Consider the following 12,660-nt stretch of genomic DNA (forward strand, 5'->3'; position numbering starts at 1 on the left):
AGCAGGCCTTGTGCTGTCAGTGCAGAGCCTGACGTGGGGCTCAATCCCGTGGACCATGAGATCATGACCTGAGCCGAGTTCCAAGAGTCTGACGCTTAACCAACTAAGCCACCCAGGGGCCCCTGAAATTGACTATATGTAAATAAAAAACCAAGCTGAAGAATATTATGAGCTTGGAGTTGACGTTGTTAAAGGCTTTCATTAAGGTGTATAGATCTGTATGTGTGACCCCATGTATGTGTCTCTAAGAGAGAGATCGAGCCTAAATCATGGCTGTGCTGAGGTGTTAACAGTGTGTGTGGCCCTCTGAGGACAGTGCTGTGACTTCCCACTACTCACTATGCTCTGCCCTGGCTTCCTGATGTGCCGGTGGGCGGGGCGGGCCCTTTGCGGTCCCTGAGCCAATGGATGCCTGGCGTGTAAGTGGGCTGGGAGGGCACACACGATGTGTGTGCTCTGGGGACCGCACTGGGTCATCTCCCCTGTCAAAAGGACAAAATGCAAAGTGTGAATAAAGAGTTTAACGGGCATGATTAATATTGAACTGACTTCTCCGCCACACCTGAATAATTCTGCAGGACTATAGCAGTATATTTATTATGCTTCACAGATCCCCTGGCAGGGGTCAATCTGACAATGACATTAGCGGTTACAAAAACTCGGGGAAAATGTTTGGCTGTTTAATGCCCCTGAGGAACTAACTGTCCCTTTTGCTTTGTTTTTCTTTAAGAATTAGTCTCGTTGGCTTTTGGGTTTGCCTTTTTTGGTTGTTTGTTTGCTTTCATGTTAATATTTATGGTTCTTCCAAGGAATAAATATCTTTGACTACATATACATTTCTCCCTTGTTTTCATGTTTGAAGGGACTGCTTCAGAATGCAAAATAATTGACATTTCTAGAAAATGTTAGTAGTGCTTTCATCTATAACTCACTAGTGTTTTTCTATTAAAGTCTTTATGTACATTTTATTATTATGTCTTTCTTCTAGTGTAAAGCATAATAAATTCATGCGAGTTTTGTAGTGGCCTGTTAATACATTAAATCTTCCTGAATTTCTGAAATGTTTGGCTTTATATAGCTTTAAAAGATGCCCACACTGTGTATTTATATTTCTAATTAAGGCTACATATTACTTTGGTTTCTGCTTGACATTATTTTTTTAGAGAAAGAGAACATTTTTCTTCTATAATGGGTACTTTAAGACATACCTAAGCACAAAGTGAAAAAAATACTCAATTCTTAAACTGTTCCTTCTTTAGTGATTTATGGGGACCCAGAATAAGTCGGGACTAGGGAAGGAAAGAAATTGAGTACCATAGGATCTCCCTTTATCTTTTGAAAATTCATTAATTAGACAAATTTTAGTTTGACTTCGAACTCAGTCTCTAGGAGGTAAGCGTAAGAATATTCCGTGGGGTGCTATTCTGTGGGCTTTCTGCCTTTCCTCCGCTCTGGCACCTGGCCAGCCAGGGTCAGGACGGATACCAGGGCTGCACCTGACTCATGACCAGCCAGGCTGGGCCTCTTGCCCAGCCGACAGATCCTGTGAGGAAAAGCATCGGCCCCCAGCCTCCTGTTTCTTCGGTCCCTTGGCGCCTTTTCCTTGTTGCCATCTTCCTTTAGGGTCAGACAGCCCTAGGGGTGAGGCAGGATGTTGGGGGGCCGGGGGTGTAGGCCCCACAGTCAATGGTAGTGTCGCATCGCCCATTGCCACCTTTCTATGACTCAGTTGACGCTCAGAAGACACTGTTGAATCTGTGAAGGTTCACAGAACTTTTACATCTTAGAATCCGAAAATCCCTTAGAGGTATGTTTACTGAGTGACTGTGTCACACCTGGACAGAAATGGCCTCAACAAGGCAGCCTGCGTAAGGAAGAAGGCTCACCGGCCTAACACCCACCCCCGAGGTCACCCCGCCATCTAACACCACCCCCAGAGGGACTCTCCAGCTTGGAATTTATGGAGGTGACAACGTGTCATTTGAGATGGACAGTAGCCAGGTTTTTTTTTTTTTAATCTTTATTTATTTTTGAGACAGAGAGAGATATAGTGCAAGTGAAGGAGGGAGAGAGAGAGAGAGGGAGTCACAGAATCCAAAGCAGGCTCCAGGCTCTGAGCTGTCAGCACCGAGCCCGACGCGGGGCTCAAACTCACGAACCCCAAGTTCATGACCTGAGCTAAAGCCGGATGCTTAATTGACTGAGCCACCCGGACGCCCCCAAAAGCCAGTCTTTAGAAGGAGAACTCTGATGTTGAACCTGTCATTCATCACTGGGTAATTGTTGGTACAGCACTGAAGGGGCAGTGAGAGCAGTCCTCCCATCGGCCTCCGGTCTCTCCCCACTGGGGAGGCCGCGGTCCTCACACCTCCCTACTTTGTTCTAGAGCCCTTTCCCTGTGGTTCTGCTGGTCGCTTGGCTGTGTCCTCTAGGAGACAGCTGGGAGCATCGTGCTCAGGCTCTGAGGCCGCACCTCAATCTCACGCTCTCTTAAATTCCTCTCGGCAGGATGAAAGCTATTTAATTAGGACACCGTGATGCCCTTGCCCTGGTGCTTTTACCCTCTCTCACCACCTCATGCCCACTAGAGGGTGGGCCCTGATTGCTCACTTGGTTCTTGGTGGTTATTTTGGTTGATTGTCACTGTTAAGGCTGAAATCCACCCGCCGACTTTGGTAATGTGTTCAGTGCTTCGTAAACACTATTAACTTATGTGGCTCCTGTTTGTGTGTTCTTGATTAATAAGGCCAGTGTAATTACAAGCTGTTTTTCAATTCAATGGCTTTTTAAAGAAAACTCTCAAGCAGATTTTGAAAACCAGTGCATTTGTGTGTGAACTTGTCCTGACCTTCCCCCGTGGTGTTATTTAATGAATGTCACTGTTTCCAGGGGAAAGTTTTCATTTACCGAGGGAAGGAGTACGAACGCAGGGAAGATTTTGAAGCTCGCCTCTTAACTCAGTTCCCCAACGCAGAGAAAATGAAGACGACATCTCCCCCAGGCGACGACATCAAAAACTCGCCTGGCCAATGTATCCTTTAAGACAACCCTGCGGGACAGGATGCGATCTCAGCGCCGTGCGCCTGGGTGGTTGGGTGTACTTGGGGGCGTTGTCATGCCTGATGTCCATGCTGCCTTGTGATCCTTAACCCTCTTCACCCTTAGACATTCAGTGCTTCACCGTAAAGCCCAAACTCGACCTGCCCCCGAAATTTCACCGGCCTGTGTCAGAGCAGATCGTAAGGTGAGCGTCCCATTCCTCCTGCCCAACATACGGATGATGAAAGACTGTGCACAGATCTCTTACTAAGAATTTCCCCCTCGAAAGGATGGATTTTAGGCTTTGGTGAGCTTTCCAGATGCTCTGTTTACTTTGAAGAGCAAGAGAAGCAAATTATTTTGAGCATCAAAACAGTGAGGGAAAAAGTTAGTAATGTGTTGCCGGAGGGTACCAGAACTATTCCTTTCCTGATGTGGGGAGGCCGGGAAAACTTGGGAGGGCGGAGGGGGCACTCTGGTCTCCGTGTGACCCACCCAGCCCCACGCCCAGTACCTCTGAGTCCCCGTGCGTGGGGAGGGCCGGACTGTTTGCACGCGGTGTGACGGGAAAAGGGATTGGGACATTTGCTTTTTTTGGGTGCAGAACCCCTTTACCCCTGCACCACCACGATTGTATAACATGGGATCATAAGGCAGATTTTTAGACTCACTAGTCGGCTACCCAAATCTGAGGTTTTGTGCCTCTCCGTTGAACTGCACCCGACTTAGCAATGCTGTCGAAACACTCTGCTTTAGATGTTTCTTTGATATTAAGAATTTTCTTTTCTATGTGATGCATGTTCTGGTTAAGAAATTAACCTCTTCAACGGCCTGATAGTGCTTCGAGTCTGTTTCTTTCGTATCCTGAAGTCTGGTGGGTTGTGTTCTTCCTCAGAATTCACTCTCCTCTCTTTAACCTCTCGTTAGCCATAATGGAAAGGCAGCCAGGGTTCTGTATCGATGAACGATTGCTTCCACAAGGCACACATTTTGAGGTTTGCCACAGTCTGTCTCAGCAAGAGGCATTGGAGCAAATAGTGAACGGCAGCTTATGCTTAGCTGCTTCCCTGTGATGTGGGGAGGCCACCTGCCTTTCAGTGCAGGGGACGAGTAAGTCGGGCTCTCGTATACGTGTGGAAGCCTCCCCCTCCCCAGGGACAGAAGGTACACGCCTGTACCATGCATTCATGTGTCGCTGCTTGTAGGCCCTGCCTTCTGTAGACCTGAAATCCAGTACACAAGGCCTTTTTAGAAATAATAAACACATACTTTAAAATTTTTTAATAACTTATTAATAACTAATTGTGGATTCACTATATGAAAGTGATAAATTATGAATTAAGATGTTGAAGTAGGAAACACAAGAGCAGGGAGCTCAGGCCCGTTTCCACCCTCCTTGCTTCCCCTCTTCTCTGTGTGTGCCCGTCTCTTACTCAGCATCTTTTCTCCCCGGAAGGTTTCCAGGGACAGGGAAGAGGCAAAACCTCAGGGTAATTTTTCCACCCGCCAACATCTCTCTTCCAAGCCTGGCGGGGAGAGAAAGCCACAGCCATCGCTCCGGGTCAAGGTTGGGGATATTTTAAGGGATGCAGTGACCTGTCGCCAGGCCAGACCCCACGTCTGAAAGCAGATCAGCCGCTTTGGGGGTTAAATGTCTAACGATCTATCTGTCTCTATACAGTTTTTACAGGGTGAACGAGGTCCAGCGATTTGAATATTCTCGGCCGATCCGCAAGGGAGAGAAAAACCCAGACAATGAATTTGCGGTAAGAAACAACAACCAAAAAAACCCCAAAGAACTCATCCCGCCGCCCGCAAAACTGCCGGTGGAGAACGGGCCTCAAAGGCGAGCACGGTGCAGCGTTAGAGGTCTTTGTGGCCTGGGTGCAGAAATCCCAAAACCAAACCCTAACCCCTTCAAAGGTAGTGAAATGATGAACATCTCACGAAGGATGTGGCCAAAGCCTTCCAAGTTATCAGAAAGGGCAAGTGCTGTGGTCCCACTTCTTGCGCCCCGGGCACACTTGCTTCCCTCCTGGACTTCTCTGAGTTGTCTCGTCTGGGCCCCCGGGGCCGGGAACACCCTGCTGGTGGTGCCTCTGATACAAACAGGCACACGGAGGGGCCGAGCCCTTTATGCAGCTGTTTGCAGATGACAAGCAGTCAGAGGTGAGCAGGGCAGAGACCCAGATGCTCGCTGTCCAACGCCTGAATTTCCCTGAAGCACAAGGTAACGGGTGCGCCCGGACACCCGAGTCATGGGCGGGTAATTCTCTGTGACGGGGCCACAGCATCCCTGACCCTCTACCTGATAGATGCTGGTGGCACCTCCCTAGTTGTGACAACCAATCACACGCTGCCAAATGTCTGTCCCCTGCATTAGTCACGGAAATGTTAGCACAGATTTTTGCAGCCTTTTAAAAAATGCGCCTACAGCTGGTTGAATGGATTCCATTTGCAAAGAATAAGTCAATTCTTTGAGAGAAAGCACAGTTTTTTTAAACGTTAACATTTCTCCCTCCTTATGCCCTGCAAGCCTCCTCTGGAAGTCCCTAGACAGGGAGGCATTGGCCACGGGGACCCTCGGTGGGGGACCGGTGGCACTGCTGGGAGCCACGTCCCCCTGCCTGCAGTCAGGAGGGGTACAGAAGGTGAAAGGTCACTTACACCCCGCTGCTGGCCTGGAGAGAAGTTTGGAGCCCTTCCAGCAAAGTTGCCTCTACCCAGCCTCCCCTTGAAGCCCTAAGTTTCCCGGACTCTTCGGACCTCAGGGCAATGCGTCACAGTGTCCAGTCACAGCGCTGGAAGGCCCTTCCTGCCCCGAGCCGTTTCCTGTGTGTCCTCTGGAGCTTGCATTCCGTGAATTCTAGTCTTTCCCACGTAGCACGCCGGTTTCTCCAAACGAAGACCGTGCTTCTTGGTTAATGCCGGCATCCCGGGCCTACTTGGTAACTGGTCACTGTGGCGTGGCTTGTAATAGGGAGGGGGCGAGTGAGGCACTGCCCAATCAAGACACCAGCGCCGAGGGCGGTGGCTCTCTGGCGGTCTCCGTCAGGGTCCCGTGGCAACAGCACTATCGTTTATGGAGCGTCTCTCGACTGTGGGATTTATGGGCAGTTTCTTGACTTTCCCTCACACCTTTCATATCCAGCAGTCATGTATATTCTCATACCGTAAAGAAAGAGGCACAAGGAGGTCAAGCAAATTGCCGATGGGTGTGCAGCCAATTGGGGCAAAGCTCAGAATAACCGAGACTCCTGACATTTGGGGCTGCACTAAAGCCTCGGGGGCTGTGCTCCTTCTAAATGGCCCTGAAATCCCCTAATGGCCCTGTTAGGCCCTCACACTTGGAGGAGGCTTTCAGAAGCCACAGGATTTAGTCTTTCACACACCAGATAAAGCCTAAGGCTTCCAGATAAGCATGAGGCTTTTTGCAGCCATGAGAAGCCAGGCTCGGCCCTGCTGCAGGTGGCCTGGCTCCAGGGGCCGGGCACCGGGAAGGCTGTCCCCACCTGGCCCAGCACTCGGGGTGGCCACTCAGCAAGGGGTGAGGCTCTGGGAGCCAACGGGCTAGCAGAGGAGGAGGGAGGCGGAGAGAGAGCGCCGGAGTTAGCCAGAGCTGGCTGGTCAGGAAGCCCGAGGTGGAACCCCAGGACCCTACCCCGGCTGTGTTGGCCCCTGGGGACGCCCCGCAGGCGTGGTCCGGATGCTCTCAGGGCACAGGCTACTGTTTTCTAGGACAGGCACCTGGGGGAGCCACCTCCTGGGGCCAGAAGAAGCTTTAGCTGGGGAGACAGGAGGGAGGCCTCAGCTGGGCCCCTTCCCTCTCCCCTCTGGAGCCTCAGAAGCCAGGGATAGAAGCCTCTCTGAGATCCAGTCCGGCTCTCTGGAATTGCTGACATTCCACTGTCCCAGCTCTTTATGTCAGGACCACTGCTGACAGCGTCGCACTGCCCAGCGGTGGCCCATTGTAGGGACGAGGCTGCCACAAGCTGGACGCTGGCAGAAGGGGGGGCGGGTAAGACCCCTTGCACGGGCTTCTGCGCAGCGTGCGGTTACATTTACTGGCTTGAAGCAGTTTCCCACAATACATAATGTACTATTCTACGAAGAATATGGATTATAAAATGGTATTTACTGGCAATACGCATGTTTTGTCACGCTTAGTAAGAAGTCTTGAGCAACCGATACTGAAGTTGTTTAAGCCATCATCTCTGATTTTTTCCATATCCTTAGTTTTTCATGTAAATGGGCATTGGTTGTGCAAGAGAAAAATGTAAGCCTGAAATACGGATTGATTCGTATCAGAAAAAGTGACTGAGGTTTTCCTTAAAGCCTTTCTGCCTTTGAGTGTAACGCAAAGCACGGCTAACGGAGAACTCCTTGGAGCCTTTCCACAAATCTATTTCCTCAGAGGGAGCCTCCCTCATTTTGACGTCCAGAACTCTCCCCGACTCTCCTGGTCTGTTTTCTTTGCCCAGATGTCAGAGAGGCTGGCACCCTTGGCCAACAAAGCAGGGGACGCTGCTGGGCCTCGTGGGACCATCTGACTGATAAGCGGAGCCTTGGTCTTAACCTCGGAGCAGACCTGCCCCGCAGAGCACGTGGAAGGGCCACTTGCGACCCGTCCTGGGAAGAGCTGTCCTGCCCGGAGGACTTTGCCTCACAGAGAATTGTCACCCTGCTCACACCCTTCTCCTGACAAATACCATGTGTCTGTTCCCTTCGCAGAACATGTGGATCGAGAGGACCATATACACCACAGCGTACAAATTACCTGGAATTCTAAGGTGGTTTGAGGTCAAATCTGTTTTCATGGTAAGGATACCCCCCAGAAGGGACCGTCCTATACCCTCTCTTCCAGGGTGCGGTACGCACGCCGCGACCCCAGGTCAGACAAGACTTAACCCACAGCCACCCCGTGAGTTCCTCGGGGTATCAGCCCTCCTCGTCCACGAAGGTTGTAGCAGAAATGCTGGGTGATCACAACCAGGTCCGGCTTACAAAAGGAAACCAGAACGAAGGTTTCGTTTCTCCTTCCGAGATATGTAAAGCCAGTCGTCACTGCACTGTTTTGACAGCTCTCTCTGTTAACTACATGAAAAGTTTAAGACAAGTTGCAATTTACATACACTTTTTAAGGTCTTTCTTCCTGATGGTTTTATTGCCATTTACATGACAAACAACTTGATTAATAGTACTTGCTCATTTCAAATAAAAATAGCTTGAGAATATACCCCTCGCTGGCACTTTTTAAAGAAACAATGACTCACATCTCATTAGCTAAATTTTTTTGCCTTGCCTCAGTGGTGAGCTATGGGGCAGTCTCTTCTACCCCAGCCAGAAGCAGATTCCTACTGAATCTATAGACGTATCAGGGAGCGGCATTTGCCTGGATAAAGAGATCTGACTGAAATGTGTCTGTTTTCTCGTGTGTCTAATGCCTTTTGTTTTCAGCCAGAGGGGTGGTGCCTACCATTTACTTTACAAGGAGGCCCCCTGGAAACTCCTGATTTGGTTCCTGAATGTGGCTGGAGCCTCTCTTCTCAGCCCTGTGTCCCCTCGTGTCCCTCATCCATGCCAATCAGAGCTCTGGGCCACATCCGCACCCCCCCATTCCCAGGTGCCCCCTCCTCCTTCTCTGGAGCCCCGGGTCTCTCTGCCTGTCCCTGCCTTGGGCACTTCCATTTTCTGCTCTGGGAGCTCCCGCTCCGGGTCCCCCATAGCACCCAGGCAGGCCCTGATGGATGGAAGGCTCAGATTTGTGGCAGGTGGCAGAAATGCAAGCCTTTGCTGGCACCATTTAGAGCTGGTGACGTACGTGTGTGAGAAGACAGAGTGGGGGACTTCGCATAAACAGGCACTAATCTTCCTAATGAGCCTCTGCCCAAAGCCCTCAGTAATCGGGGATTTCGTGAGCCAGCCAGATTTCCAGAGGAAGGCGCTTAGCAGCTCGGAAGTGGAGAGGGGTGAGCCCCGACTTTCTGTAAAGATGTGGTTCCGCCACCGGCTCTGTTTGCCATTTTTAACAAACTAAGAGGCTGGAAGCTGAATAATCCCAGAGCGGCAGAACCGAGCTGCCGTTGCCGACACCTGCCTCCCCCCACCCCCCCCACCCCCCCTGCCTTGTGCATGCCTCCTGGGACGGGCCGTCATGGGATGCATGTGGGGTGGCAGCTAGCCCTAGCTGTTGGACAAAAATAGGAAGCTGTTCCTTCTTGAGGCAAAGGGGATCCTCAGCAGGGAGTTAGCAGTGGGTCACAATGGAAAACCGCCCTGCTGTGTTGACTTGGCAAAGCCGTGTGCTGGGACGCTGCGTTCCAGGATCTGACAAAGCCAGGGATGCGGCGACAATGGCGGTCGTGCGATACGTGCCGTTCAGGCTCGGGGACACCCGGGGGCAGCGGGCCCGCTGGCACGTGGCCAGCCACCTTTCTGTGTGTTACAGCCCGTCCATCAGCCCCCGGGCAGCACAGGGCCAGCAAAGCAGGTGGCTTCCCCCACAGTGATTCCGAGCGTCACTCTAGACTCTGGGACCGGCCATGAGCAGACTTGTCCCTGCTCAAGTCCCCCCTCCCCCTGCTCCCCTCTGTCCAGCAAACACCCCCCGCCCCCACCCGGGAGCTGCAGCAGAAAGAAAGCAGCCTGTTCTGCTTTGCTCCTTGCTGCAGAGGCCCTGGGGTTCCCAGGCTCGGGTGGGGACCCATCCCGCCTCTTTGGGAAGGACCAAAATGATCGTGTGTTGAGATCACCCCTGGGTGTGGCTTTGTGGCCCAGCTGAGCATCTATCAGAGAGAGGCCTGGCAGGAAGGGGTTGTGACTGTTCTAAACCCGGCCGTGTTTTCATGACACCTTAGCGCTGAGCTAGCGAGGCATCCTCGGCTGGGCCTTGCAGGGAACTGCGGGCCCTCAGAGAGAGGAGGGCATTTGCGGGATGGACGGCGGTCCCCTGCCTCCTACACTAAAGGTCCCGCCGACCAGTGGCAGGTTTTCCTACAAGGGGCCATTGGAAGTGGTGATGTGCTCTCCCTGGGATGGTGAAGCCGTTCCCTCATAAGAGGGTATGGGATCTGATGTAGAGACCAGCATAGAGCCCTCCTCCGCCTCCCTGACCAAACAGGCACAGGGGGCTTACACGGTGCCTAGACCTCCTGCCTCAGGGACACTGCCAGATTGCTCAAAATTTCTCAAAACCTTACCCATTTTTAAACAAGCAGATCACGTGTGCAAACACACGCAGGCACACACGCATGTACACACACGCACCCACACACATATGCACACATACACATCAGAGCCAGACAGCCTCGTCTGATCCCTTTGGGAGTTGTGTGTGAGGGCCACACCCTTGGAAATGCGCAACGACATGATGCGAAAATACCCAGTTGCTCTTGTTTGGGTGATAAGGGACCCTTCCCAGCAAACCCCCCGGGAAGAAAGGTGCATGGGGGAATAGGAAGCCCGGCCCCAGTTGGAAACGCTCGTCACCAGAGGCCCCCGGTGCCGTGGACGCAGCTGGCCTCGAGCCACGTCTTCCTTCTTCCCCGCAGGTGGAGATCAGCCCCCTGGAGAATGCCATCGAGACCATGCAGCTGACCAACGACAAGATGAACAGCATGATTCAGCAGCACCTGCACGACCCCAGCCTCCCCATCAACCCCCTCTCCATGCTCCTCAACGGCATCGTGGACCCTGCCGTCATGGGAGGCTTTGCGAACTATGAAAAGGCACGTGACATGCCCGCAGTACGGCCCTGTCCTGGGACAGACTGTCTCCAGACGCTTATGTCCAAGCCCTGAAAGTGAGAGCACTGCTCTCACTGACCGACCTCAGCAGGGACTGCGCCAAGGCCAGGCCGGGAGCTCCCAGAGGCGCCCCGTGCCGGCTGTGGAAGGCCCAGGCCCGACCCCAAGCGTGACTCCCCTGGACATTGTCCCCCCAGGTTGGGTTGATGGAGCTCTACAGGGCTGCCCTCAGGTGGCTTTCAAGAGTTCTGGGATCATCAAAGGCCAAGAGACAGAGTTTTAGCCAAAGACGAAAGAATTAGAACATCTGGGATAGGTGGGCACGGGAGGTAGGGGAAGAAGGACGACTGGTCTCCCTGGAAAATATCTCACTAGGAATGAGCAGAAGTCAAGGACACGGGGTGTGGTCCAGACCAGGAGTCTACATTTTTTTAAGTTCACTTATTTTGAGAGAGAGAGACAGACAGCACGAGCAGGGGAAGGGCAGATAGAGAGGGAGGGAGAATCACAAGCAGGGCCTTGGGAATCCCCCACGATCATGGCCTGAGCCAAAATCAAGAGTCGGCCATTTAATCGACTGAGGCCCCGGGACGGCCCCGCTCCCTGTTTTAGTACTCAAGTCTGGAACTTGGCCGCGGCCATTCATTCCTTAGTGTCTGGGGCTGTTTTCCCGACCTAACAATGGCAGAGTCGAGGCCCTTCCCAGAAGAGTGTGCTGAGCCCTTGTCCAGACGGAGTAAGAGCTGAGACAAAAAGGGCACCTCCAGAGAGCCGGCTAACAGGAGTGACTGTCCTGGGCAAGGAGGGAGCACTCTGCCCTCAGCAGCCGTTAGGTGTAGGGCAGGCCCAGGGCAGGGGGCAGGGTGGGAGTCGGGGGCAGGCAAACGGCTGGGGAGCCGCCACCCAGCAGGCTGAGCGATCCAGGTCACCTGTGGCTTTGCTGGCTTCCGAGGACAGAGGTGCCACCCTACGTCGCCCCCGGGCTGCTCGTTCACTCCACTTGTTGCGTTGGACCTAACCAGACATTTCGTGCCGAGCGCTGGGGAAGGTCCATTCCCTGCGAGAGGCGGGTCTGTTCTATACACGGTTCTGTCCCCAGGGTCAGGCGCAAAAACGTGGGTCGGGTGAGCGGCGTGCTGAGTGGCTCTCCCTGTCTCCACAGGCCTTCTTCACGGAGCGGTACCTGCAGGAACATCCAGAGGCCCATGAGAAGATTGAGAAGCTCAAAGACCTGATTGCATGGCAGGTAAATGTCTGATGGCCTCCCAGCTGGGCCGGAGCGGGGAGAAGAGCCGAGTCGAGACCCGCATCCACCCAGGCCACCTCAGCACACATGCCAGCCAGTGTGGACGTCGGCCACAATGCGTGCAGCCGTGTTTGTCCCCCGAGAACCACCCCCCCACCCCCACCCCCACCGCTGCCGTGATTAACTCAACTCCTAGGCTGCAGTTGTGAATCTGAACACACAGAAAGTCCTCTCTTGCAAATGAGCCTGATCTGTCTCTGCTAGAAAATCTCTGTGTGGTGTTGACAGAATAGAATATGAGAGGTCGCAGCCTGTCCCTGGAAAGGCGCTCTCGCCCGTGCTGCCTAAGTGGGAGGCACAGGTAGGCCACTGCAGAGCATCCACCCGTCGTGTTCTCCCTGGTGGGGGTCTGCGGGGGGGTCCTCCTTTGTGTTCTCCCTGCTGTAATTCTTTATGTTATTATTGTGCTTCTCTACTCCGGAGGCCTCTGAGTCTTTCCTTAGAGGGAACTGGTCTTAGAAGGACAGGTCCAGAGGGTGTCTTGTGTCCAGTGGGAAGTAACTTGTTTACTTCGTGAGCCTGGTGGTGGGCGGTGGGGGGGGGACATCCAGACCGGTTCTCCCGGAGCTC

The 12,660-nt window shown here is 52.9% G+C and overlaps 1 protein-coding gene across 2 annotated transcripts in view; it reads left to right on the forward strand.

Annotated features, from left to right (window-relative positions):
* The window catches only part of DOCK1 (dedicator of cytokinesis 1), a 521,064-nt gene that overhangs the window by 481,708 nt on the left and 26,696 nt on the right, over positions 1 to 12,660 (forward strand). For both annotated transcript variants that reach the window (XM_042909101.1, XM_042909102.1), the window contains exons 41-46: positions 2,890 to 3,031; positions 3,166 to 3,244; positions 4,721 to 4,805; positions 7,771 to 7,857; positions 10,590 to 10,766; positions 11,947 to 12,030. In XM_042909101.1, the coding sequence (XP_042765035.1) occupies positions 2,890 to 3,031; positions 3,166 to 3,244; positions 4,721 to 4,805; positions 7,771 to 7,857; positions 10,590 to 10,766; positions 11,947 to 12,030 (654 nt within the window). The remainder of the gene's footprint in view (positions 1 to 2,889; positions 3,032 to 3,165; positions 3,245 to 4,720; positions 4,806 to 7,770; positions 7,858 to 10,589; positions 10,767 to 11,946; positions 12,031 to 12,660) is intronic.

This window comes from Panthera leo, chromosome D2 (genome assembly GCF_018350215.1).
Source record: "Panthera leo isolate Ple1 chromosome D2, P.leo_Ple1_pat1.1, whole genome shotgun sequence".
Taxonomy (NCBI): domain Eukaryota; kingdom Metazoa; phylum Chordata; class Mammalia; order Carnivora; family Felidae; genus Panthera; species Panthera leo.